The 27,237-nt window shown below is 44.7% G+C and overlaps 1 protein-coding gene and 1 pseudogene across 6 annotated transcripts in view; one reads left to right on the top strand and one right to left on the bottom strand.

Moving 5' to 3' along the window:
• Positions 1-26,503, bottom strand: part of AFF4 (ALF transcription elongation factor 4) — a 76,719-nt gene extending 50,216 nt beyond the window's left edge. The window contains exons 1-3 of one of the 6 annotated variants that reach the window (XM_058440505.1): positions 25,891-26,503; positions 600-691; positions 18-144 (exon numbers count right to left, since the gene is read on the bottom strand). In XM_058440505.1, coding sequence (XP_058296488.1) covers positions 18-140 — 123 coding nt within the window. In that variant the 5' untranslated portion in view covers positions 141-144; positions 600-691; positions 25,891-26,503. Of the gene's footprint in view, positions 1-17; positions 164-599; positions 692-3,683; positions 4,253-14,043; positions 14,859-25,890 lie in introns of those variants that run through there. The other 5 variants (XM_058440506.1, XM_058440509.1, XM_058440504.1 and 2 more) reach the window with 5 other exon arrangements.
• LOC116470825 (putative elongation factor 1-alpha-like 3) lies at positions 5,767-8,131 on the top strand (annotated as a pseudogene).
• Positions 26,504-27,237: the final 734 nt, after the last annotated feature.

Here is a 27,237-nt window from a genome sequence, read left to right as displayed (position 1 = left end):
ACAGAAGGGCAACTTACAACTTTGTATGGTTCTGCAAAGAGAGGAGAGCTAGGTGGGAAGGCGTCTTCGCCCTGCTGAATTTCCTGATTCCGCCTTTCCCGTTCTTTCATACGCAGCACATTCCGGTCTTCACGGTTCATGTTGCTATGAAAAGAAACACAACCTTTGTATCCCAAAAATAAAAGGAAAAATTAAATATTCTGTACAGATTTTGTCAGCTTAACACTTCAATCACAGATTCCCTTTTGACCTCCAAGTAATAACAGGAATTAGTGCTGAAGCTGGGTTTTGGCAATGGTTTTATCAACAAATACCAATAGTGTCTTCCACAACTATTCCGAGTAAACACTAGCCCAGAATATCAGAACCCACCCCAACAAAACACTTAACCTTATCAAAGTTTGAAGTACGCTGTTAGCTAAAAGCAAAAACTTGTACATTCAGAGGGAAAGTAGTATTTGAACACAAATCCTCAGTATTTCCTTTTGGGCCTTCCTCTTCAGAAATCTGCCTATTCTTTGCCCTTAGAAGCATATAACCCACTCCCAACTACCACCCTTCCCCCCAGGGTCCAGTTCTTTTCTCTACTTTGCATCTACCTTATCTTGATTTCTTTTTGTCCCAAACACAGCTTCCTTGGTGTCCATCCTTATGGTAGTTTGACCTCAGCTTTGCTGTTGCTCTAGATTCCCTAAAAAACGACATTCCTGCCCTAAATATATTAATATTTCAATTAACACCTCAATAAATGGCAAAACCCAGGTTTTCAATGATAGAATCAAAAATTAACTTGGGTTAGTAACAGTAACTAAAATTGTATTGAAAAAGGAAGTCTTTGGAGTGAGGGAAAAATGGAAGTCCCATCTCTATAATCGTGACAGTTTGTCTTATTTTCACTAGAACAAGAAAAATACAGCCAATTTATAGCAGCAAGGATTTTGGTTAAATAGACAATGGTAGTAAAGGCTGTCAAACTCTGGCACTAGGGATTACCAGGGAATCTGCAACACTCTTCCCTGGAGACAGAGTAAATAATCAGACCTGGTTTTGTTTTAAAACAAAACAAAACAAAAAAAAAGTCCCACTGGAGCCCAGAAAGAAACAATCAGGTTGTATGTGTGGAGCATTGCTGGCCTATAATTCATAAATCAAATCAGAAAATTAAAGTTCATCATAACCTATAATTATAAAATTAAAATTAATAACAAAACCAGTATTATACTCTTTTTTTTTTTTTTGAAACAGAGTCTTGCTCTGTCATCCAGGCTGGAGTGCTGTGGTATGATCTCCCAGCTCACCACAGCCTATGACTCTTCGGTTCAAGCGATTCTCCTACCTCAGCCTCCTGAGTAGCTGGGATTACAGGTGCATGCCAATGGCCGGCTAATTTTTTTATTTTTAGTAGATACAGGATTTCACCATGTTGGCCAGGCTGGCCTGGACTCCTGACCTCAAGTGATCCTCCCACCTTGGCCTCCCAAAGTGCTGGGATTACAGGCATGAGAGCCACCAAGTACTTTTGAGGACTTTAATCAGTGGTTAGAACTACTGAAAGCAAACATTTAAAATTAAAACTTCCTGATTTGCATACTAAGTGTCATGCAATAAAAGCAATTTAATGGCTGGAGCGGCTCAGGCCTGCAATCCTAGCACTTTGGGAGGCCGAGGTGGGCGAATCACGAGGTCAGGAGATCAAGACCATCCTGGCTAACACAGTGAAACCCCATCTCTACTAAAAATACAAAAAATTAGCCAGGCGCGGTGGCAGGCGCCTGTAGTCCCAGCCACTCAGGAGGCTGAGGCAGAATGGCATGAACCCGGGAGGCGGAGCTTGCAGTGAGCTGAGATGGCGCCACTGCACTCCAGCCTGGGCAACAGAGTGAGACTCCATCTCAAAAAAAAAAAAAAAAAGCAATTTAATGTTTAGAAAAAAAAAGGGGGGGACCCGAGGTGGGAGGATCGCTTGACCTGCCTAGCCAACGTGACAAAACTGCATCTCTACTAAAAATAAAAAAAATTAGCCAGGTGTGGTGGTGCACGCCTGTAAGCTCAGCTTCTCGGGAGGCTCAAGCAAGAGAATCACTTGAACCTAGGAGGCAGAGGTTGCAGTGAGCCATGATTGTGCCACTGATCTCCAGCCTGGGAGACAGACAAGACTCTGTCTCAAAGAAAAAAAAAAAAAAAAAAGAAAAGAATGTTCTAAGTGTTTCAGATATGTTTTCAAATTGTTTTGTATGTGTACAATTTTCTAATAAGCTTAAACAGGATTTCTTTGGTTTCGCTAGTACTTAGCACTCTATAGAACCACAAAAAGTATTTCAATCTTTAAAGAATACCACAAAACTTAAGTATTCATAAAACAAAACCAAAGAACATATTATACTCCATCACATTTGAACCAAGTAATAGTTTTATAAAACTATCACTAACAACCATGCTTCAAATAGGCGTCTTGGGCTATGGTTCTGCCAACATACAAAGTTATTTACACCTGAGAGACTAAGGAATATGTTAACTACCAGTTTCCTTAAATTTAAATCCTGAAAGATCTGAAAACTTCTTTTTTTTTTTTTTTTTTTTTGAGACGAAGTCTCGCTCTTGTCCCCCAGGTTGAAGTGCGATGGCACGATCTCAGCTCACTGCAACCTCCACCTCCCGGGTTCAAAAGATTCTCCTGCCTCAGCCTCCTGAGTAGCTGGGATTACAGGCGCCTGCCACCACGCCCGGCTAATTTTTGTATTTTTAGTAGAGATGGGGTTTCACCGAGTTGGCCAAACTCCAGGTCTCAAACTCCAGACATCAGGTGATCCGCCTGCCTTGGCCTCCCAAAGTGCTGGGATTACAGGCGTGAGCCTGAAAACTTTGGCTTAAGGCCAGGAGCGGTGGCTCACAACTGTAATCCCAGCACTTTGAGAGGCCGAGGCGGGCGGATCACTGGAAGTAAGGAGTTCAAGACCAGCCTGGCCAATGCAGTGAAACCCCATCTCTACTACAAAATACAAAAAAGTAGCCTGCTGTGGTAGCAGGTGCCTGTAATCCCACCTACTCAGGAGGCTGAGGCAGCAGAATTGCTTGAACTTGGGAGGTGGAGGTTGCAGTGAGTCGAGATCACAACACTGGACTCCAGCCTGGGTGGCAAGAGCAAGACTCCATCTCAAAAAAATAAAAATAAAGGCCGGGTGTGGTGGCTCATGCCTGTAATCCTAGCGCTTTGGGTGGCAGAGGCGGGCAGATCACGAGGTCAGGAATCGAGACCATCCTGGCTAACACGGTGAAACCCCATCTCCACTAAAAATACAAAAAGAAATTAGCCGGGCGTGGTGGCAGTCCCAGCTACTCGGGAGGCTGAGGCAGGAGAATGGCGTGAACCCGGGAGGCGGAGCTTGCACTGAGTCAAGATTGCACCACTGCACTCCAGCCTGGGCGACAGAGCAAGACTCCGTCTCAAAAAAAAAGAAAAAAAAAGAAAAAGAAAAAATAAAGTATGATTTTATTTTATAGATTGAGCAGAACTAAAATAATCATTCAAGAAATATTTCTATATCTCTTGTAAAAATAGGTGATTCCCATAATAAAATTCTTTCTGTAATTCAACGTCAAAGAAACTGGTTTTTTAAACAATCAAAGTCACACAAGTGAACATTTATAAGGCTACCAGGAAGCTAAGAACTAAATTAACTCACTGTAATAATTAGGTCGGGTGCCGTGGCTCACTCCTGTAATCCCAGCACTTTGGGAGGCCGAGGCAGGCGGATCACCTGAGGTCAAGAATTCAAGACCAGCCTGGCCAACATGGTGAAACCCCGTCTCTACCAAAAATACAAAAATTAGCCAGGCATGGTGGCAGATGCCTGTAATCCCAGCTACTCGGGAGGCTGAGGCAGGAGAAAAGCTTGAACTCAGGAGGCGGAGGTTGCAGCGAGCTGAGATTTCATTACTGAACTCCAGCCTGGGTGACAAAACGAAACTACATCTCAAAAAAAAAAAAAGAAAAGAAAGAAAAGAAAAAATTAATATACCAGTTATAGCACTTATTCTCTATTTTTTTCTGATCTTTTTGTATCAAATATATTGGTTCGATTTTTTTCCCTCCTGTGTCTCTTACCATCACTATCTCTGCCTAAGATGAAATAAGTTTTCTCCAAAAGCAGTAATTCCAGTAATCTGAACTCCTCTAATGTTAACATGAAATCTAAATGAGTCAATGTGAAGTATATCTTTGTCATACAGGCAAAACTATTTTATAGCTATGAGAATACAGGAATAAACAAGCTCACTTTCTTTCTTTCTTTTTTTTTTTTTTTTTTGAGACAATGTCTCGCTCTATCTCCCAGGCTGGAAAGCAGTGGCACAATCTCAGCTCACTGCAACCTCAGACTCCCAAGTTCAAATGATTCTCATGCCTCAGCCTCCCAAGTAACTGGAATTACAGGCACACGCCACCACACCTGGCTAATTTTTTTTTTTATTTTTAGTAGGGACAGGGTTTCTCAATATTGCCCAGGCTGGTCTCCAACTCTTGACCTCAAGAGATCCGCCCACCTTGGCCTCCAAATGTGCTGGGATTACAGGCATGAGCCACAGCGCCCAGCCAACAAACTCAGTTTCTCACACAATACTGTCACAACATCCTTCTAACACCGGACGTGTGGGGTTTTTTTTCCCACACACAAGCAAGCAATCGGCTGGGCGCGGTGGCTCACGCCTGCAATCCCAGCACTTTGGGAGGCCAATGAGGGCAGATTACCTGAGGTCAGGCGTTTGAGACGAGCCTGGCCAACACGGGGAAACCCCTCCTCTACTAAAAATACAAAAATTGACAGGGCATGGTGGCACACGCCTTAATCCCAGCTACTCAGGAGGCTGAGGCAGGAGAATCACTTGAACCCAGGAGGCAGAGGTTGCAGTGAGACGAGATCGCACCAGTGCACTCCAGCCCGGGCAACAGAGCAAGATTCAGTCTCAAAAAAAAAAAAAAAGGAAGCAATCAATTCTTCAGAAAATACCAGCTGGGTATCCTCTGTCTCCTACCTGGAGATACTGTCCGACCCCACAGGTTGAGTGAGGGTTCAGTCCCCAAGGCTGCCTCCCACTTTTGATGTCAATCCCAAGTCCCAGGTTGTTTTTATCTGTGCTTCTCACCAACTGGTTAAAAATTGGGGTTCTGCAACCCCTTCCTTCAGTTTTAATAATTTGCTGGAGAAGCTCACAGAATGAATGGAAACCTGGTTACTGGGCTCTTACAAATGTTATTTTAAAGGATATAAATAAACCATCAAATGAAGAGTTACAGAGGCAAGATGTACAATGGTGTAGGAGCTTCAATTCCCTTGGAGAATGGTGCGCCACCCTCTCACCACACGAACACGTTCTAGGCTACCTCTCTGGAAGCCCCCTGAACTCAGTCCTTTGACCTTTTTTTTTTTTTTTTAAGACAGAGTTTCGCTCTTGTTGCCCAGGCTGGAGTGCAATGGCTCCATCTCGGCTCACCACAACCTTCGCCTGCCGGGTTCAAACGATTCTCCTACCTCAACCTCCCGAGTAGCTGGGATTACAGGCATGCGCCACCATGCCAGGCTGATTTTGTATTTTAAGTAGAGATGGGGTTTCTCCATGTTGGTTAGGCTAGTCTCGAACTCCCGACCTCAGGTGATCCACCCACCCGGCCTCCCAAAGTGCTGGGATTAGAGGCGTGAGCCACTGCACCCGGCCCATGTCAGATATGATTAATCCTGCCACTTGACAAAATACTATCTATCACCTGGGTGCAGTGGCATATGCCTGTAATCCCAGCACTTTGGGAGGCCGAGGCATGAGGATCGCTTGAGCTCAGGAGTTCAAGACCACCTTGGGCCACATGATGAGACCCAGTCTCTACAAGGCTACTGAGATGGGAAAGGGGTCCTTCAAGTACACCTGGGTCTTGGATAAACTGAAAGCTGAGTGTGAGGGTGGTGGCACTGATGACAGTTCCCTGTGGAAACTTGAGGCCAGAAAGTATTATGTAACTAGTTGATGCCCCAAGACAAAGACTTTTTAAAAAACATGATCACAGGCACATCTCAGGCTGACTGTGCTACCCTGATTGTTGCAGCTGGTGAATTTGAAGCTGTTAACTCCTTGTGACTTACACACTGGGTGTGAAACAGCTAATTGTTGGAGTTAACAAAATGGATTCCACTTAGCCACCCTACAGACAGAAGAGATACAAGGAAATGGTTAAGGAAGTCAGCCCTTACAATAAGAAAGTTGGCTACAACCCCAACGCAGTAGCATTTTTGCCAATTTCTGTTTGGAATGATGGCAACATGCTGCAGCCAAGTGCTAACGTGCCTTGGTTCAAGGGATGGAAAGTCACCTGTAAAGATGGCAACGCCAGTGTAAACACCCTGCTTGAAGCTCTGGATTGCATCCTACTACCAACTTGTCCAACTGACAAGGCCTTGTGTCTGTCTCTCCAAAATATCTACAAAATTGGTGGTATTTGTACTATCTCTGTGGGCCAAGTGGAGACTGGTGTCAGCATAGCGGTCACCTTGGCTCCAGTCAATGTTACAACTAAAGCCCAATCTGTTGCAATATACCATGAAGTTTGAGTGAAGTTTTTCCTGGGAACAATGGGGGCTTCAACGTCAAGAACGTATCTGTCAAAAATGTTCATCATGGCAATGTTGCTGGTGACAGGAAAAATGACCCACCAATGGAAGCAGCTGGCTTCACTGCTCAGGTGATTATCCTAAACCACCCAGTCCAAATCAGTGCTGGCTATGCTCCTGTAATGGACTGCCACATGGCTCACACTGCCTGCAAGTTTCCTGAGCTGAAAGGAAAGACCAACTGCCATTCTGGTAAGCTGAAAGATGGCCCTAAATTCTTGAAATCTGATAATGCTCCCATATTTGATATGATTCCTGGCAAGCCCACGTGTGTTGAGAGCTTCTGACTATCCTTCTTTGGGTTGTTTTGTTGTTCATAATGTAAGACAGACAGTTGCTGTGAGTGTCATCAAAACAGAGTTGGTAAGCCTGTAATCCCAGCACTTTGGGAGGCCGAGGTGGGCAGATCACAAGGTCAGGAGATCGAGACCATCCTGGCTAACACGGTGAAACCCTGTCTCTACTAAAAATACAAAAAATTAGCCGGGTGTGATGGCAGGCGCCTGTAGTCCCAGCTACTCGGGAGGCTGAGGCAGGAGAATGGCGTGAACCTGGGAGGCGGAGCTTGCAGTGAGCCGAGATCGCGCCGCTGCACTCCAGCCTGGGTGACAGAGTGAGACTCTCTCTCAAAAAATTTAAAATTGACTCACGCCCGTAATCCCAGCACTTTGGGAGGCTGAAGCAGTCGGATAACCTGAGGTCAGGAGTTCGAGACCAGTCTGGCCAACAGAGTGAAACCCCATCTCTACTAAAAATATAAAAATTAGCCAGGCATGGTGGCAGGCGCCTGAAATCCCAGCTACTTGAGAGGCTGAGGCAGGAGAATCACTTGAACATGGGAGGTGGAGGTTGCAGTGAGCCGTGACCACACCATTGCACTCCAGCCTGGGCAACAAGAGTGAAACTCCATCTCAAAAAAAAAAAAAAGAAAAAAAATTTTTTTAATCAAAAAAAAAAAAAAGTGGACAAGAAGGCTCCTGGACCTGGCAATATCATCGAGTCTGCTCAGAAAGCTCAGAAGACTAAATGAATATCATCCCTAATACCTGCCACCCCAGTCTCAATCAATGGTAGAAGAACAGTCTCAGAACTGTTTCAACTGGCCATTTAAGTTTAACAGTAAGAGACTGGTTAATGATAACAGTGCATGCTAAAATCTTCAGAAGGAAAAGATGACTGTTTTGTGATCCATTTTGAGTTTTTTTCACATGGCAGTTTTAAATTACTAGTTTTTAAAATCAGTACTGTTTAATGGAAGCGACTTAACCGAGAATCTGTCACACAATTTTGAGATCCATGAAGCAAAGTTTAATGAGAGGCTGGTTCGAAGGTAGTCAGTTATCTCAACTGATTGTTCACAGTCAAGTTATAGACTGAACCCCTTGCTCTAGTCCTTGACCCCTTCTCACTCCCACACTTGACTACCTACTTTTAAAAACAAACAACGCTGGGCGCGGTGGGTCACGCCTGTAAACCCAGCACTTTGGGAGGCCAAGGCCGGCGGATTACCTGAGATCAGGAGTTCCAGAACAGCCTGGCCAATATAGTGAGACCCCGTCTCTACTAAAAATACAAAAATTAGCTGGGCATGGTGGCAGGCACCTGTAATCCCAGCTACTCAGGAGGCTGAGACAGGAGAATTGCTTGAACTTGGGAGATAGAGTTTGCAGTGAGCCGAGATTGCACCACTGCACTGCACTCCAGCCTGGGCGACAGAACAAGACTCCATCTCAAAATAAAATAAAATAAAAATAAAAATATACAGGCCGGGCACGGTGGCTCGCGCCTGTAATCCTAGCACTTTGGGAGGCTGAGGCAGGCGGATCATCTGAGGTCAGGAGTTCGAGACTAGCCTGACCAAGATGGAAAAACCCTGTCTCTACTAAAAATACAAAATTAGCCAGGCGTGGTGGCGCATGCCTGTAATCCCAGCTACTCAGGACGGTGAGGCAGGAGAACTGCTTGAACCTGGGAGGCGGAGGTTGCGGTGAGCCAAGATTGCACCACTGCACTCCAGCCTGGGCAACAAGAGCGAAACTCTGTCTCAAAAAAAATAAATTAATAAATAAACAAACAAGTAAACTTTAATGAGAGAAAAAAACCCACAATATCACTCCACACCCACTAGGATGGCTATGATAAAAACAAAAACACAAAATAACACATGTTGGTGAGGATGTAGACAAATTGGAACCTTTGTGCACTGCTGGTGGGAATGTGCAATGGTGCAGCTGCTATGGATTGGCAGTTCCTCAAAAACTTATAACAAATAATTACCATAGGATCCAGCAATTCTACTCCTAGGAATATATCCAAAAGAACTGAAAGCAGAGACTCAAACAGATCCATGTACACCAATGTTCACAGCAGCATCGTTCACAATAGCAAAAAGATGGAAACAACCCAAGTGTCCATCAACAGATGATGATCCATCAACACGGATAAGCAAAATGTGGTGTGTATGTATATATACATATACATACACACATAATGGAATACTATTTAGCCATAAGGAATGAAATTCTGATACATGCTACAACATAGATGACCCTTGAAAACGTTATGCTATGTGAAATAAGTCAGACACAAAAGGACACATATTGTATGATTCTACTTAATATGAGGCACCTGGAATAGGCAAATTCATAGAGACAGAAAATAGAATAGAGGTGGGGAAGTTCTGTTTGGGATGATGAAAAAGTTCTGGAAACGGACAGTATTGATGATTGTACAACACTGTGAATGTACTTAATGCCACTGAATTGTGTATGTAAAATTATTAAAATAGTAAATTTTATGTTATATATATTTTGCCACAATAAAAAAATTAGTACACTGTAAAAATAAAAATTTAAATGTGTATTCCTAGGAATTAAATTCATTCTATAATTTTTTTATAAACACATACATTAGTTATAAAACATTTTAGGTCAGGCATGGTGGCGTGCTCCTGTAGTCCCAGCTACTTGGGAGGTGGAGGCACGAGAATCGCTTGAACCCGGGAGGCAGAGGTTGCAGTGAGCCGAGATCATGCCACTGCACTTTGTGGGGACTGAATGAGACTCTGTCTCAAATAAATTAAATAAGTATATAAAACACTTTATGACTTTTTGCAAGTTTAATTTTTAAAAATTTAAAACAACCGAGCATTGTGGCTCACATCTATAATCCCAGCACTTTGGAAGGCTGAGGCAGTGGATCACTTGAGGTCAGGAGTTCAAGACCAGCCTGGCCAACATGGCCAAACCCCATCTCTATTAAAACTACAAAAATTAGCCGGGTGTGGTGACGCGCACCTGCAGTCCCAGCTACTCGGGAGACTGAGGCAAGAGAATCATTTGAATCTGGGAGGCAAAAGTTGAAGTGAGCCGAGATTGTGCCACTCCACTCTAGCATGCACAACAGAGTGAGACTCTGTCTCAAAAACAAAAAATTAAAACTGTTTAGTGTAAAATGTGTACTCTAACTTTCCCCATTCAAGTGGAGGTCAGAATTTGTTACAATTTTTTTTTTTTCACTTAGGGTCTTAGAATAACTATCCTACTGAAAAACAGTCATTCAACGATAAGATTATTGAGTGATTTAAACTCCGAAAAGTCAAAATGAGATTTGAGCTAGGATTTCAATTATTTTCAAACCCAGTATATTACAACTGCTATTAAACTGTAACTTTACCACAATGCACTATGTTAAAGCACAAAGCCTCAACAGTACATAAATCCCTCTTGGCCTCATTTGGTAGGATTTCTCTACCCATGAGACAGTCTGAAGAGGTCACTTCCTACAAGTCAGGGAAGCAAGGGTTGTACACCTAGAGATCAAAGCCAATAACAAAACATCAGGTCCCAAGACAGTATTTAGCACAGAACGACCTTGGCCCCAAACTTAGTCATGAGACTTCTATAGCCTTCAGGTTTAAAATAATGTAGTGAAAAATATGAAAACAAAGATAACAATTCCACACATTTTTGCTTTCTTCATCACATCCTTATGTATTACATGAATTTCTTATTGTATTTCATAAATCACTCTCAACTCGTCCCTCAAAGTTTCCCACATATTGTGCTTTTTTTTTTTTTTTCTTGAGATGGAGTTTTGCTCTGTCGCCAGGCTGGAATGCAGTGGCACGATCTCGGCTCACTGACACCTCCGCCTCCTGGGTTCAAGCAATTCTCCTGCCTCAGCCTCCCAAACAGCTGGGACTACAGGCGCCCGCCAACATGCCTGGCTAATCTTTTGTATTTTAGTAGAGACAAGGTTTCACCATGTTGGCCAAGATGGTCTCGATCTCTTGACCTCATGATCCGCCCGCCTCGGCCTCCCAAAGTGAAACTGTACTGTTTTTCTCTGATTAATGTTCTTTCCCATTCCTCACAAGTATTTCACGAAGTTCTGTGACTCCCCACAATCCTAATTTTCATTCACAAATAACCTTGTCTTAATGGACAAAGATTAAAAAACAGAATACTAAAAATCAGAGAGTGGCAGCTCCAGCAGCAAACATAGCGTATCACGACCTCACAGTGACGAGCATGTTCTGGGGCTTTGTTGGCTTCTTTGTGCCCTAGTTCATCCCTAAGGGGACTAACTGGGGAGTTATCATCACCATGATGGTGACCTGTTCAGTTTGCCGCTCTCTTTTGGCTGATTGCAATTTTGGCCCAATGCAATCCTCTCTATGGACCATGCTTGAAAGATGAAACCACCTGGTATCTGAAGCATCACTGGCCTTGAGGAAGAAGACATGTTCTACAGTGTTCAGTCATTGAAATCAAGAAAGTGAATTCCTTTTTGGATGCAAAATCACCTCCAGATGCAGGCCACCTTCTTTGACTTTGCCTATTTGGGGCATCAGCTGCCTTAAATGTTCATACCACATTTGAATTTTTTTTCACAATGCGGTATTTTTTCCTTCACCTTATTTACACTTTGATGAATTATGTGTCTACTTAACCTAAACTGTGCTGATTCCACACAATGTTTATGGACTCTTCTAAGACAGAAGATGCTCTCTTCTGAGAAATATATTAATCTATCCCTTGGAATTTATAGATTTGAAGATGGCTCTTGCCTTATCAAAACATGGGAATCAGTGACGGGTCTAAAACCTGCTACTAGACAAACAAGACTCCAGTGGGGCAGTCAGTAGGAAGGCATGTTGAGAGGGAAGATCCCAACAAAACTACACCAAATTACATTTTCAGGATGAAAATCTTATTTCTGCCATCTTTTGTCTTTTTTTTTTTTTCAGATGGGGTCTTGCCATGTTGCCCAGGCTTGTTTCAAATTATTTGGTCAAACAATCCTCCTGCCACAGCCTTCAGAGTAGTTGAGACTACAAGCATAAGCCATCATACCTGGCTCTCTGCCATCTTTTGGAATAAATTATTTTTCTGCTTTAAGAAACAATGGGCCAGGCCCAGTGGCTCATACCTGCAATCCCCGCACTTTGGGAGGCCAAGGTGGAAGGACCACTTGAGTACAGGAGTTCCAGACCAGCCTGGGTAACAAAGTGAGACCTCATCTCTTAAAAATGTAAAAATTAGGCCGGGCACGGTGGCTCAAGCCTGTAATCCCAGCACTTTGGGAGTCTGAGGTGGGTAGATCACGAGGCCAGGAGATTGAGACCATCCTGGCTAACACGGTGAAACCCCGTCTCTAACACACACACACACACACACACACACACACACACACACACACACGTGGCAGGCATGATGGCGGGTGCCTGTAGTCCCGGCTACTCGGGAGGCTGAGGCGGAAAAATGGCAGGAACCCGGGAGGCGGAGCTAGCGGTGAGCAGAGATTGTGCCACTGCACTAGAGTGAGACTCTGTCTCAAAAAAAAAAAAAAAAGTAAAAATTAGCCAGGCAAGGTGGTGCATGCCTGTAGTCCTCACTACTTGGAGACTGACACAGAAGGATCACTGGAGCCCAGGAGTTTGAGGCTGCAGTCAGCTATGCTTGTGCCACTGCACTCCAGCATGGCCAACAACAGAGCAAGACCTGGTCTCAAAAATAAATAAACGAAAACAAAAAGCGGCCAGGCACAGTGGCTCACGCCTGTAATCCCAGCACTCTGGGAGGCCGAGGCGGGCAGATCACGAGGTCAGGAGTTCAAGACAAGCCTGGCCAACATAGTGAAACCCCATCTCAACTAAAAATACAAAAAATTAGCCGTGCCTGGCCGGGCGCGATGGCTCACGCCTGTAATCCCAGCACCTTGGGAGGCCGAGGCAGACGGATTACCTGAGGTTGGGAGTTCCACAACAGCCTGACCAACATGGAGAAACCCCGCCTCTACTAAAAATACAAAATTAGTCGGGAATGGTGGCACATGCCTGTAATCCCAGCTACTCGGGAGGCTGAGGCAGGAGAATCGCTTGAACGGGAGACAGAGGTTGTAGTGAGCCGAGATCATGCCATTGCACTCCAGCCTGGGCAATAAGAGCGAAACCCCATCTCAATAAATAAATAAACAAACAAACAAGCCAGGCATGGTGGTGGGCGCCTGTAATCCTAACTACTCGGGAGGCTGAGGTAGGATAATCGCTTGAACCCAGGAGGCAGTGAGCCAAGATTGCGCCATTGCACTCCAGCCCAGGCGACAGTGTGAGACCCCATCTTAAAAATAAAATAAAAATAAAAAACAATGGAAGAAAAATATTTTTTATCAATCAACCATCAACTTTCAAACTATCAGCGTGTACATCTATTCTCTTCCCTTCCAGTGACAAAGGAAAAAAACTCGAATCTTCCTAACAAAGAACAATTATCCTCATTTTGCTACCTTCTAGACCTTTAGCAGTTGCAATTTTCTCCAACAACTTCCACTTCTCCGTCTCTAGTGAATCCTAGGAATCCTTTCCATCAGCATTCAAACATATTCTTCTTAAAAAAAATTTTTAAAAAGGCCAGGCATGGTGACTCATGTCTGCTGTAATCCCAGCACTTTGGGAGGCTGAGACAGGCAGATCACTTGAGGCCAGGAGTTCAAGACCAGCCTGGCCAACATGGCAAAACCATGTCTCTCCTAAAATTACAAAAATTAGCCGGGCGTGGTGGTGCAAACCAGTAGTCCTAGCTACTTGGAAAGCTGAAGCAGGAGAATCGCTTGAACCAGGAGGCAGAGGTTGCAGCGAGCAGAGGTCACGACACTGCACTCCAGCCTGGGCAACAAAGCAAAACTCAGTCTCAAAAAAAAAAAAAAAAGGTCTTCATTGGCCCCACATCTCTCTCCAGCCAAGCTTCTCAAAAGGACTTTTGGTGATTCTCCACTTCCTCAGCAACCACTCATTTTATAAAACGTTACCCTAAAAGGTAAGGACCAATACAGTGAACAGTTGTGCTACCCATCAAACAACCACCTTAGGAAATAAAAGCATTACCAACAATGTAGTTGAAGGCTGCTGTGTACTTCTCCTGGATCACATCTCCAAGTATTCTCTCCCCCTGTAAGCAGTAGACACTATTCTGATTTTGGTGTCAACCATTCTCAGGAATTTCTTTTCTTTTTTTTCTTTTTCTTTTCTTCTTTTTTTTTTTTTTTTTTCAGACAGGGTCTCACTTGGTTCCCCAGGCTGGAGTGTAGTGGCACGATCTCGACTCACTGTAACCTCCACATCCCAGGTTCAAGTAATTCTCCTGCCTCAGCCTTCCAAGGAGCCGGGACTACAGGAACCTGCCACAACACCAGGCTAATTTTTGTATTTTCAGTAGAGATGGGGTTTCACCATATTGCCTAGGCTGGTCTCAAATTCCTGACCTCAAGTGATTGGCCCACCTTGGCCTCCTAAAGTGCTGGGATTATAGGCATGAGCCACCACACCCAGCTAGGAATTTTCTTTATACTTTTACTACATATGTATATATCTCTAAATAAGAAACTGAATTGTTTTGCATATTTTTTCAACATTATTAAAAAGGTATACTCTTAACAACTCTGTGTTTTTTTGTTTGTTTGTTTGTTTGTTTTTTTGAGACGGAGTCTCGCTCTGTCACCCAGGCTGGAGTGCAGTGGCGCAATCTCGGCTCACTGCAAGCTCCGCCTCCCGGGTTCACGCCATTCTCCTGCCTCAGCCTCTCCGAGTAGCTGGGACTACAGGCGCCCGCCACCACGCCCGGCTAATTTTTTGTATTTTTAGTAGAGACGGGGTTTCACCGTGGTCTCGATCTCCTGACCTCGTGATCCGCCCGCCTCGGCCTCCCAAAGTGCTGGGATTACAAGCGTGAGCCACCGCGCCCGGCCAACAACTCTGTTTTTTTAACCCTCAGCATTATGAGGTTAATCCATTGCTGTAGTTCATTTATTTTCACTGTGTATCCACACAGTTTACTTATCTACTCTCCAGACGACACATATTTAGGTAGTTTCCCCTTTCTCTGCCATTACAAACAATGCTAAATGATCATTTTTATGCACATCTCTTTGTACCAATGAGTGAGAGTTCTTCTAGAATAGACAGCTAGAAGTGGAACTACTGCAGAGGATGAACATTTTCAACTTTAGTAGATAGTCAAATTATTAGTACTTTCCAAAATGCCGTATCCAATCACTATTCAACATTCTACTGTTTCCAATTTCCCAATATTCTGTTTCCAATTTCCCACATCATATTTCTTTGCCAAGATCATTAGCAACTTCCATATTGCTAAATTCAACAGATATTTTATCATTTTACTTGACTTAACCATTCAATACATTCAGCCACTTATCTCTCCTTGATATACTCTTTGGCTTCTGTAACACTTAGCCTTCCCAGTTTCCCCAGCTCCTCTGGCTCTTCCCATCCTACCTACCAGATGTCTTCAAAATTGGTGCTCCTCTGTGCTCAGCCATGGGTCTTATTCTCATTCATTTTATATCCTCTCCTTACATTCCCAAAGCTTAAAGTATCTCTATGTGGCCAGGCGCAGTGGCTCATACCTGTAATCCCAGCATTTTGGGAGGCCAAAGCGGGCGGATCACTTGAGGTCAGGAGTTCAAGATCAGCCTGGCCAACATGGTGAAACTCCGTCTCTGCTAAAAATACAACAAAAATTAACTGGGCATAGTGATGCATGCCTGTAATTCCACCTACTCGAGAGGCTGTGGCATGAGAATCACTTGAACCTGGGAGGCAGAGGTTGCAGTGAGCCAAGATCGTGCCACTGCACTCCAGTTTAAGTGACGGAGTGAGACTCTGTCTCAAACAAAAAACAAAAAAAAAACTCTATGCCTACAACCAGAATGCCCAGATATGCTCTCCATGACACTTTCTCTCCTGAAATACAAAACCACACATCCAGGAACCTGTTTGACAATGCCCTTTGGCTATCTACGAAATCATGGCCTGGCACGGTGGCTCACGCCTGGAATCCCAGCACTTTGGGAGGCCGAGGCGGGCGGATCACAAGGTCAGGAGATCGAGACCATCCTGGCTAACACAGTGAAACCCCGTCTCTACTAAAAATACAAAAAATTAGCCAGGCGAGGTGGCGGGCACCTGTAGTCCCAGCTACTCGGGAGGCTGAGGCAGGAGAATGGCGTGAACCCCGGGGGGCGGAGCCTGCAGTGAGCCAAGATCGCACCACTGCACTCAAGCCTGGGCGACAGCGAGACTCTGTCTCAAAAAAAATAAATAAATAAAAATAAAAATATAAATATAAAATAAAAAATAAAAAAAAAAAGAAATCTTAATCAGGGCTAGATACTATGTCTCATGCCTGTAATCCCAGCACTTTGGGAAGGCAAGGTGAGAGGACTGCTTGAGCTCAGGAATTCACGACCAGCCTAGGCAACATAGGGAGAATCTGTCTCCATTAAAAAAAAAAAAAAATTGTATTACCGTTTTTTAATCCCAAAGGCTTCCAAACTAAGAAATCTCTGTTTTTTTAATTTTTATTTTTTATTTTTTAGAGACAGGGTCTCAGTCTGTCACCCAGGCTGGAGTGCAGTGGTGCAATCATAGTTCACTGTAACCTCAAACTCCTTAGGTAAGTGATCCTCCCACTTCAGCCTCCTGAGTAGCTGGGACTAAAGGGTGCATGACACCACACCTGGCTAATTTTTTTTTTCTTTTTAATTTTTTGTAGAGACAAGATCTCACTATGTTGCCCAGGCCGGTCTAAAACTCCTGGCCGCAAGTAATCCTATCACCTCAGCCTCCCAAAGTGCTGGGATTACAAGAACTTTGTAATGAGTCACCATGCCCAGTCCCAAAAATCTCAATCTTAATACATCTAAAATTAATTTTCTGATCTGCTTTCCCTTAACACCAACCACTCCTCCTCCAGTGATCCTCATCCTAATAGTAGTGCATCCAGCCAGCCAACTGCTTTTGCTGAATTCTTCCTTCAACCTCTCTCCAAATCTAATCCATCACCATAACCTCCAAAATATATTTTGCATCTCCCTCCTCACTTCTTTTTCCACTGCCACCGTTCAAAACACACCACATTTTATCTTCGGCTTGAATAAACGCTGCAGCCCTTCTAATTGGACTTCTACTTCCCTCAGTCTCTCTTTTAATGCCATACAGCAGCCAAAGTAATCTTTCTAAGACACAAATCAAGTCAGATTGCCTAACTTCTGCTTAAAATTTTTAAACAAGCTTTCCGTTTACCTTAAGATAAACTTTAAAGTCCTCAACATGGCTTACAATATTCTACTTGATCTGACTCTTGTCTCCTCATCAGATTAATCTCATACTTTCTACCAGTCCCTTCCAGTTCTTGAACACGGTGTGTATTCCAGATTCAGAAAAATCATGCAGATGAGCAGTCCCCAATCTTTTTGGCACCAGGGACCAGTTTCACAGACGACAATTTTTCCATGGATGGACAGGGGTCGCAGGGAGATGATTTTGAAAGAAAACCATTTCACCTCAGATCATCAGGCATTAGTTAGATTCTCATAAGCAGTATGCAACCTAAATCCCTTGCATGTGCAGTTCACAGCAGGGCTGGAGCTCCTATTGACACAGCAGAGTTCCCTCGACCCCATCATGTGACTTGTGACAGGGGTGGCTCACTTGCTTACCCGCCATGCTCAAACCCCTTGCAGGAGGGGGAGCACACAGGGTGAGTGGGTGCAGAAGCTTTTGGGTGCCAGCAGGAATGAACCCCATACTGGCCCATGGCAGCATCTAGGGGTGGTTGCCCATGACCTCTGGAGCCCCAGAGGGTGTGTGTTACAAACAATGCTCTTTTATCATTTGCTGTCCATGGATGGCTAAGTGTTAAGCTCAGTGGAAGGTCAGGGTGATAGCCTTTCACATCCTGCCCTCTTGGTACCCAGGTTCTTCTCTGGTATCCAGGAAGAATCAGGTCACATGAACTTGAAGGATGCTGAATGCAGAGATTTTATTGAGTGGTGGAAGTGGCTCTCAGCAGGATGGGGAGCTGGAAAAGGGATGGAGTGGGAAGATAATCTTCCCCTGGAGCTCAGCTGTCCCTAGCTGAAATCCTCACCAACCCATAGTCTCCAGTGTCCAGCTGCTGCTTCTCCTCTCTGCTTCTTCTCTTCTCTCCTCTGCAGTACCACTCTGTTCCTCTGCTAGTGGAGCTTGGGGTTTTTATGGGTACACGGTGGAGGGGCGTGGCGGGCCAGGGTGGTTACGGAAAAGGCAACATTCAGGCAGGAAAACAGGGATGTGAAGTTCTTATTTAGTGTTATGGGTCCAAGCTTGAGGGGCCCTCACCAGGTACCCCACCCTCTTCTAGCCAGTATTTCCCTGCCTCCTGTCTGTATCACTAGGGGAATCTGATCTGATAGGAAGCAAAGCTCAGACAGTAATGCTCACTTGCATAGTATACTACATAATAGCGTACATGTAACTATACAGGTCAGGTGCAGTGGCTTACTCCTGTAATCCGAACACTTTGGGAGGCCAAGGCGGGCAGATCACGAGGTCAGGAGTTCAAGACCAGCCTGATCAACATGGTGAAACCCCATCTCTACTAGAAATACACAAATTAGACAGGAGTGGTGGCGTGTGCCTGTAATCCCAGCTACTCAGAAGGCTGAGGCAGGAGAATTGCTTGAACCCGGAAGGCAGAGGTTGCAGTGAGCCAAGATCATGCCACTGCACTCCAGCCTGGGTGACAGAGACTCCGTCTCAAAAAAAAAAAAAAATTTATATATATATCTATATACACACATAAAATATATACATGTATTACCTAGATTATGTAGTATATAATATACAGCAGAGTATATAATATATACTACATATATACTATATGTAGTACATATATACTATATATTATAGTATATATAATATAAACTATACATTATAGTATATATAATATAATGCACAAGATGTGTAATATATAAATATATAATACATGTAATATATGTAAATATACGTGTATTATACACATATGTATTACACAAACATACATATTCTACAAACAAAAAACCCTAACAGCCACCACAGTAAATAGGGACTTTGTAACTAACTGCTCAACCCTAAAGAAATCCTCAAACCCAAGTATCCACTAAGGCCGGATTCAACAAATGTTTTTAGGGCCACAGTAAATATTTCAGGTTTGGCAGGCCATATAGTCACAATTACTAAATTCTGCCATCACAGCAGCAAAAGCAGCCACAGACGATACATAAACAAAAAAACAAACGGGTGTGCTGTCTGTGTTCCAGTAAAACTTTATTTATGGACATTGAAATCTGAGTTTCCTGGCCGGGCCCGGTGGCTCATGCTTGTAATCCCAGCACCTTGGAAGGCCAAGGCAGGCGGATTACCAGAGGTCAGAAGTTTAAGACCAGCCTGGCCAACCTGGCGAAACCCCATCTCTACTAAAACTACAAAAATTAGCTAGGCGTGGTGGCACACGCCTGTAATCCCAGCTACTCGGGAGGCTGAAGCAGGGAGAATCACTTGAACCTGGGAGGCGGAGGCTGCAGTGAGCCAAGATCATGCCACTGCACTCCAACCTGGGCAACAGAGCAAGACTCCACCTCAGGAAAAAAAAAAGAGAGCGAGAGAGAGAAATCTGAGTTTCCTAAAATATTCACTTGCTAAACAAATGATTTTTCTCCTACCATTTAAAAATGTAAACATGGGCCAGGCAAGGTGGCTCACACCTGTAATCCCAGCACTTTGGGAGGCTAAGGCGGGCAGATCATGAGGTCAGGAGTTCAAGACCAGCCTGACCAAAGTGGTGAAACCCCGTCTCTACTAAAAATACAAAAATTAGCTGGGCGTCGTGGCAGGCGCCTGTAATCCCAGCTACTCAGGAGGCTGAGGCAGGAGAATCAGTTGAACCTGGGAGGTGAAGGTTGCAGTGAGCTGAGATTGCACCATTGCACTCCAGCCTGGGTGACAGCGTGAGAATTCGTCTCAAAAAGAAAAAAAAGGAAAAATGGTCAGGTGCACTAACTCATGCCTGGAATCTCAGCACACTGAGAGCTTGAGGTGGGAGAACTACTTGAGGCCAGGAATTTGTGACCAGCCCAGGCAACACAGCAAGACCCTATCTTTGCAAAAACCAAAAAATTTAGCCAGGTATGGTGGCTCATGCCTGTAGTCCTTGGAAGGCTGAGGCAAGAGGATCACATGCGCGCAGCAGATCGAGGCTGCAGTGAGCCATGACTGCTCCATGTACTCCAGCCTGGGCAACCAAGTGCAATCCTGTCCAAAAAAATAATTATTATTATTATTATTTAAAATGTTATTTAATTTAATGCTAAATCAGATCAGACTTCTAGATGTTAAGTATTAAAATTTACGTTAAGGACGGGTGCAGTGGCTCATACGTATAATCCCAGCACTTTGGGAGGCCAAGGCGGGCAGATCACCTGAGGTCAGGAGTTCGAGATCAGCCTGGTCAACATGGCAAAACCCCGTCTCTACTAAAAATACAAAAATTGGCTGGGCATGGTGGCAAGCGCCTGTAGTCCCAGCTACTCAGGAGGCTGGGGCAGGAGGACTGCTTGAAATCCAGGAAGCGGAGGTTGCAGTGAGTTGAGATCACACCACTGCACTCTAGCCTGGATGACAGTGCGAGACTCCATCTCAAATAATAGAAATAAAAAAATAAAATAAAATAAATAAAATTTACACAAAATACAAGGGACAAAAGAACATATTACATGAAACCACTGGGATCTCATCAACACAATCTAGATTCTGAGAAGTATCATAGGGCAAAGACCTGGCTTCTTCAACAAACCAATTGTATGGGAATAACCACAATAAAAAGATAGAGGAAAACTTATAGATTAAAAAAAAAAAGTATCAATTACCTAAACCCAATGTAATATATACAGACCTTATTTGGATCCTAATTCACACAAATTGTAAAAACAATACAAAAACTATAATCAGGGAAATGTGAAAAATTAACTGGATATTGATGATATTAAGGAATGAGTGTTACTTTTTTTAGTGTATAATATTGTGATCGCTTTAATCTTTATATTTTAGAAACACATAATGAAATATTACAACAGTTACAGTCCTTCTTTTACTAGTGTCTTCCCTAATACATTTTTCGTGATGTTACTCAGCAGGCTATAGTCCCACAGTAGCTGCATAACGAATAATTAAAAGAGGTACACCAGCCTGGACAACAGGGCGAAACCCCATTTCTATAAAAAATCAAAAAAAATTAGCAGGGCATGGTGGTGCACACCTGTAGTCCCAGCTACTCGGGAAGCTGAGGCATGAAAATTGCTTGAGCCTGGGAAGCAGAGGTTGCAGTGAGCCAAGACCACATCACTGCACTCCAGCCTGGATGACAGAGTGAGACCTTGTCTCAAAAAAAAAAAAAAAAAGGAGCTACAAAGTGATGCAGGAAGTAGATCACAATTGGAGTAGGGCGAAGAATTAAGCAAAACTTCAAGAAGGCAATGAAACGTGAATCAGACCTTTAAAAATGGTGAAATTTTAACAGGTAAGAAACAAGACAGAAGAAATAATATTCCATTTGGAAGAAATGGAAGCAACTGCAGAAAGGTGAGAAGGTGTGTCTCTACAGAGTATTGGCTGGTACTCACCTCTCCATAAAACTGTCCCTTCCCTAATGATGACATGAAAAGGAAAAGTCATAACCCACTGGGCAACTCCAAACTGACAAAATCCTGGGAGAGCTATTAGTCCCAAAGCAACCCCAGGCAGCCCTGTCCCCGAAGAGATCTCTGGATAATCAAACCATACTGGCTTTCCAGTGCAGTCTATTCATGTCAGTCCCTGATTCCTCCTACCCAACGACCTTGGGAAAAGAATATATGAAGTTCTTTTACCTGTCCTAGGAAATGATTATTGAAGTAATTAGTTTAAAACAGTATCCACAAATAAGCTATGTTTCCTTGCCTAAAAGCCACCAACACAGTTCATTAAGAACTCCAAGAGAGAAAAAGTTACATAAAATGCCTTCTGTCAGAACATTCCTCAGGTTACAGATTTTTTTTTTTTTTTTTTTTTTGAGACAGAGTCTCGCTCTGTTGCCCAGGCTGGAGTGCAGTGGCGCAATCTCGGCTCACTGCAAGCTCCGCCTCCCGGGTTCACGCCATTCTCCTGCCTCAGCCTCTCCGAGTAGCTGGGACTACAGGCGCCCGCCACCACGCCCGGCTAATTTTTTTTGTATTTTTAGTAGAGACGGGGTTTCACTGTGGTCTCGATCTCCTGACCTTGTGATCCGCCCGCCTCAGTCTCCCAAAGTGCTGGGATTACAGGCATGAGCCACCGCGCCTGGCCAGTAGGAGTGCTTTTCTTAAACCAAAGGAAAAAGCAGCAAGGTAACAGGTCAGGTTAGCTTTATGCAGTCTTTAGTCACTAACTACACCTTCTTTCACAATAACTGAGACTAGCTAACACCCTCCCAGAAATCAAATAGAATTGTTCCAACTTATCGGAGGAAATGAATAAGGGAATGGGTAAAACATAATAAGGACGCAGGAGAGCTGGGAACCTTTATATCATATAGAAAAGTCTTCGTAGTGAGATATCTGTAGAATAAAGCTAAAGTAAAAAAAAAAAATCTAAGTCATCAATTTTTTATAGTACATGCTGTACTTCTGGGTCATGGTCCAGGTGTGCTCTCAATACTTAAGAATATCTCTTTGATTTTATTAAAAATACCACAAAGAGGCCGGGCGCGGTGGCTCATGCCTGTAATCCCAGCACTTTGGGAGGCCAAGACGGGCAGATCACGAGGTCAGGAGATCAAGACCATCCTGGCTAACACGGTGAAACCCCGTCTCTACTAAAAATACAAAAAATTAGCCGGGCGCTGTGGCAGGCGCCTGTAGTCCCACCTACTTGGGAGGCTGAGGCAGGAGAATGGCGTGAACCCGGGAGGCGGTGCTTGCAGTGAGCCGAGGTCGCACTACTGCGCTCCAGCCTGGGCGACAGAGCGAGACTCCGTCTCAAAAAAAAAAAAAAAAATACCACAAAGAAAAGTCCTCATAGATTTTGAACTCCATTCTAAACCAGTAGATGGCCACAAAGGAAGAAATACCTGTTTTATTTGTTCCTCTCAGGTACACATAAAACTATGGCATTTACCTTACCGTCTCAAAAAAGGCAAAATATATAACTTTTAGAAAGCTTCATCTTCAGTCTCATCTTCTGAAACTGACAGGTTTTTCCCTTTCAAATACTGATCCTTTGCTCATACAGCTTTCTTTACATTACCTTTTTGTGAAATCTTAGATAAGTTCATATAGCAACACTTTCAAGTTCAAAATATTATCACATTCAAATTCAATCTAGTAATTGTGTAAAATACTGGGGAAGATAAAAAGAGGAATAAATATAGTACTTCCTCAAAGACCCTGTAACAGATCTATAAGAAAATTATTATGCACCCCTCAATATCTGCAAGAGACAGGGAAAAGAAGACAATTACAATGCAAAACATATAGTGGGCTTCTGCTTGTTTGTTTTGAGACATCGCCTAGGTTGGCCGGGCGCAGCGGCTCACGCCTGTAATCCCAGCACTTTGGAAGGCCGAGGCATGTGGATCACAAGGTCAGGAGTTCGAGACCAGTCTGACCAACCTGCCGAAACCCCGTGTCTACTAAAAATACAAAAAAAAAAAAAATTAGTCGGGAATGGTGGCACGTACCTGTAATCCCAACTACTCAGGAGGCTGAGGCAGCAGAATCGCTTGAACCGAGGAGGCGGAGGTTGCAGTGAGCAGAGATGGAGCCACTGCACTCCAGTGGTGTGCTTTCAGCTTACTGCAACCTCCACCTCCCAGTTCAAGCGATTCTCAAGCAATTCTTGGGCCTCAGCCTCTGGAGTAGCTGGGACTACAGACATGTACCACCATGCCTGGCTAATTTGATTCTCATGCCTCAGCCTCTCGAGTAGCTAGAACTACAGGTGTGCACCACCACACCTGGCTAATTTTTGTATTTTTAGTAGAGACGGGGTTTCACTATGTTGGCCAGGCTGGTCTAGAACTCCTGACCTCAGGTGATCCGCCCACCTCAGTCTCTCAAAGTGCTAAAGTGCTAGGATTACAGACGTGAACCACCAGGCCCAGCTGCAGAATATATTGCTACAAAAAGGGTACAATAACTGAAGAGTACACAGAAGACAAAATGTATCAACCTGAATGTGAGAATCTGACAAGTAGAAAGTGACTCAGAACAAAAATATTCAATCTTTAAGAATTCTTAATTACACAGCTTCACCTTACACTCCCAAATTGTAGATCATGTTCCAATATACACAGCTAGGCTCTTTTTTCAGACACCCTATCTTGTCCCCACTTGAAGCAAAATTTTATTTAAAGTAAAATTTGCTTACTATTCCTAGAGAGCTAACAAAAATCAAAGTACCAGCCTGCAAACCACCACAAATTGAATGAAACTGCTGGTAATGAAAAAAGAAAAATTTGACTGCTTACAGGTTTTTAGTAAGTTGACTCTGAAAGATAACTTGAAATAACTTATTGGGAATTTTTCTTATGTTTAGGAGCTGAAAGATGCAGTGATAATAAAGAAAACGAACCTGAGAAATTTAAAGAAGCCAGCTTTGTTGAAAACCAAGCGGCCACTTGCCAACACTTCTTTATGCACGTATGACCAAAGATGATTCTAGGCAGACTCACAGACCACAAAGGCTCTTTATCAAATCCCAAATTAAGAAAGTTCTCATAAATATTTCAATTTTGATAAGTTAAAGGCCAGTTAAGTTTTAAAAAGCACTTTATGAAGTGCAGAATCAATATAGAAACGAAGCTTTGCGCTTTTCATATCTGAGCCCTAAAAACAGCACACATTTTATGTTACATTTACAGTCTATTCACAGACACCTATAGCTTAGATTCCATCAAGAAAAACACTGGTCAATGGAAAAGTGACTGGCCTTAGTTTAAAATTTCCATGTGGCCAGCAGGGAAGAAACCGCACAATTCTGAATTACAACTGACAAAACTACGAGAACTCTAAATTGAACTCTTCGCCCTGAACTCCATAAACAAACATTTCAGATTTGTACTTCCACTTCCTGAAAATAATACTGTTTGTAAACGAAAAGGCAATAAGGTTACTCCCAAAACTCCTGTACTCCATGATCCATCCTCAAAGAGTGGAAGGAACAGCAAAGTAGAAGGAACAAAGCACTGACGTCAATTACGAGATTAACCCCAAGCACAGGCAGTTGGAGGAAAGGCCTAAACATCAATATCCACGCACAGGCTACTGGGATAACTAGGTAACAGACCGATTCAGAAGTTGTGGGGGGGCGTATTCGAGTATTATACCCCCACGTTCCCATTTTTAGTCAACCCCCTTCGCAAGACGAAGGCGGAAATTTTTCCTTTTTTTTTTTTTTTTTTTTTTTGCGGGGGTGGGGGTGTGGGAGAGGTGCGCAGGATCGCGAGAAGGAAAGCGAGAACTAGCTGGGTAATGTTAGCCAGAATCTAGGCCTATTTTCTCTTTAATTAGACATAAATTGAAATTGAAGAGGATATGAAAAAGTAACAAATCAGCCGATGGAATGTCTGAGGAAAGAAAGAGGAAAGGAGAAACACTAAACGGATGGATTTCTGGGAATTTTTGTTAGGATTGGGTTAGCTTTTTTTATTTTATTTTTGCGGGAAGGTGGTGGGGTGGGACGCGCAGATGAGGGGAGGGGTGACGCCTGATCGAGCAGCCGCAGCCCGGAGGGTCTCCCCGAGGCTCCCCGCAGAACTTGCGCCCCCCCCGCCACCCCACCCGCTCCCGGACACAACCCCCGCGGCCCGGCCAGGCCCTTGGTCGGTCTGTCAGCCCTTCTTACCTCCAGTCCCGGCTCCGCTAGGCCCGAACCATCTCCTGGCTGCGGCAGTGGCGGCGCCGGGCCTGCACCTTCACCGGACGCGCATTCGAGCCCGCCCAGGGGGCGGTGACAGGCTGCCAAGGGCGAGGGGCTCCGGGAAGCGGCTGGGGTTCCGGAGGCCTCGACAAACGAAGGCGGCGGCGGCGGCAGCGTCGCGCCTCACACGGAACAGGCGTAGGCCCCGCACCGCTCCATGACGGTCGGGCCGGGGCTAGGACAGCTGACTGAGGCGGCGGGGGCGGGTTGACGAGGACCTGGCACCACGATCCCCGCCCCGTCCGCTGGCGGCGGCGACGGCAGCTGGACTCCCGCAGCCTGGGCTGTGACTGACGCAGCGGCCGTGCCACCATGTGACCAGGACCGGGCGGGTGCGGGGCGTCACGTGATGCCTCTGCGCCCCTCCCCGCTGGGGGAGTAGGGGGCGGGGGTCTGTGGGCCGGCTGGGCCGGGAGGCGACGCCCGGGGTGGTGACTTGCCTGGCTGTGGGGTCCGATGACCTGGGCCAGGCAAAGGACCCGCCCGAGCGATCTAGGCCTGATCCCCTGGGCACTGCGGCCGCGTCGGGCAGGGCTGCCAGGGCAGGACAGGGCCTGCACATCCGGGAGCGCACGCCCTCCTGCGCGTAGCCCGCTAGTGAGGTTCCGAAGGGCGGGGCCGGGCCGAACCGGATATGCCGGTTCTGGGGCTCAGGTGACAGACCCAGGCCTTCCGCCCCTCGCCCCTGGTGGGGATCCGGCCCAACCCGGAGCTCCCTAGACTTGCTTCCAGGTGTCGAAGCCTCGAGTCCTCAACAGGTCTAGCAAAAAGGCAAAGGACGCAGGAGGCTGTTCGGTATTTCCAGTAAACTTACCCTAAGAAGCCAAACCGTCCCTGTATCTTCGTCATTTAAACGTCTTCTGCCACTAATGTTTTCCTTTTTATTTATTTATTAAGACAGATCTCGCTGTTGTCGCTCAGGCTGGAGTACAATGGCGCGATCTCGGCTCACTGCAACCTCCGCCTCCCGAGTTCAAGCGATTCTCGTACCTCAGCCCCCAGAGTAGCTGGGATTAAAGGCGGGCGCCACCACCAACGGCTAATTCTTGTATTTTTAATAGAGGTACGGTTTCACCATGTTGGCCAGGCTGGTCTCGAACTCCTGAGCTCAACCAATCCACCCGCCTCGGCGTCCCAAAGTGTTGGGATTACAGGCGTGAGCCACCGCACCCGGCCCACTAATGTTTTTCTTCAGCATATCATTCTGAACACTTCTTTCACCTCTAAACATCCTTTCAGTCAGGGCAAGCCATAATTTAACTCAGAGAGTAA

The sequence above is a fragment of the Hylobates moloch genome, unplaced genomic scaffold (genome assembly GCF_009828535.3).
Source record: "Hylobates moloch isolate HMO894 unplaced genomic scaffold, HMol_V3 SCAFFOLD_6, whole genome shotgun sequence".
NCBI lineage: Eukaryota > Metazoa > Chordata > Mammalia > Primates > Hylobatidae > Hylobates > Hylobates moloch.
Note: the sequence above shows the minus strand (reverse complement) of the source record. Positions and strands in the feature narration are given on the sequence as shown.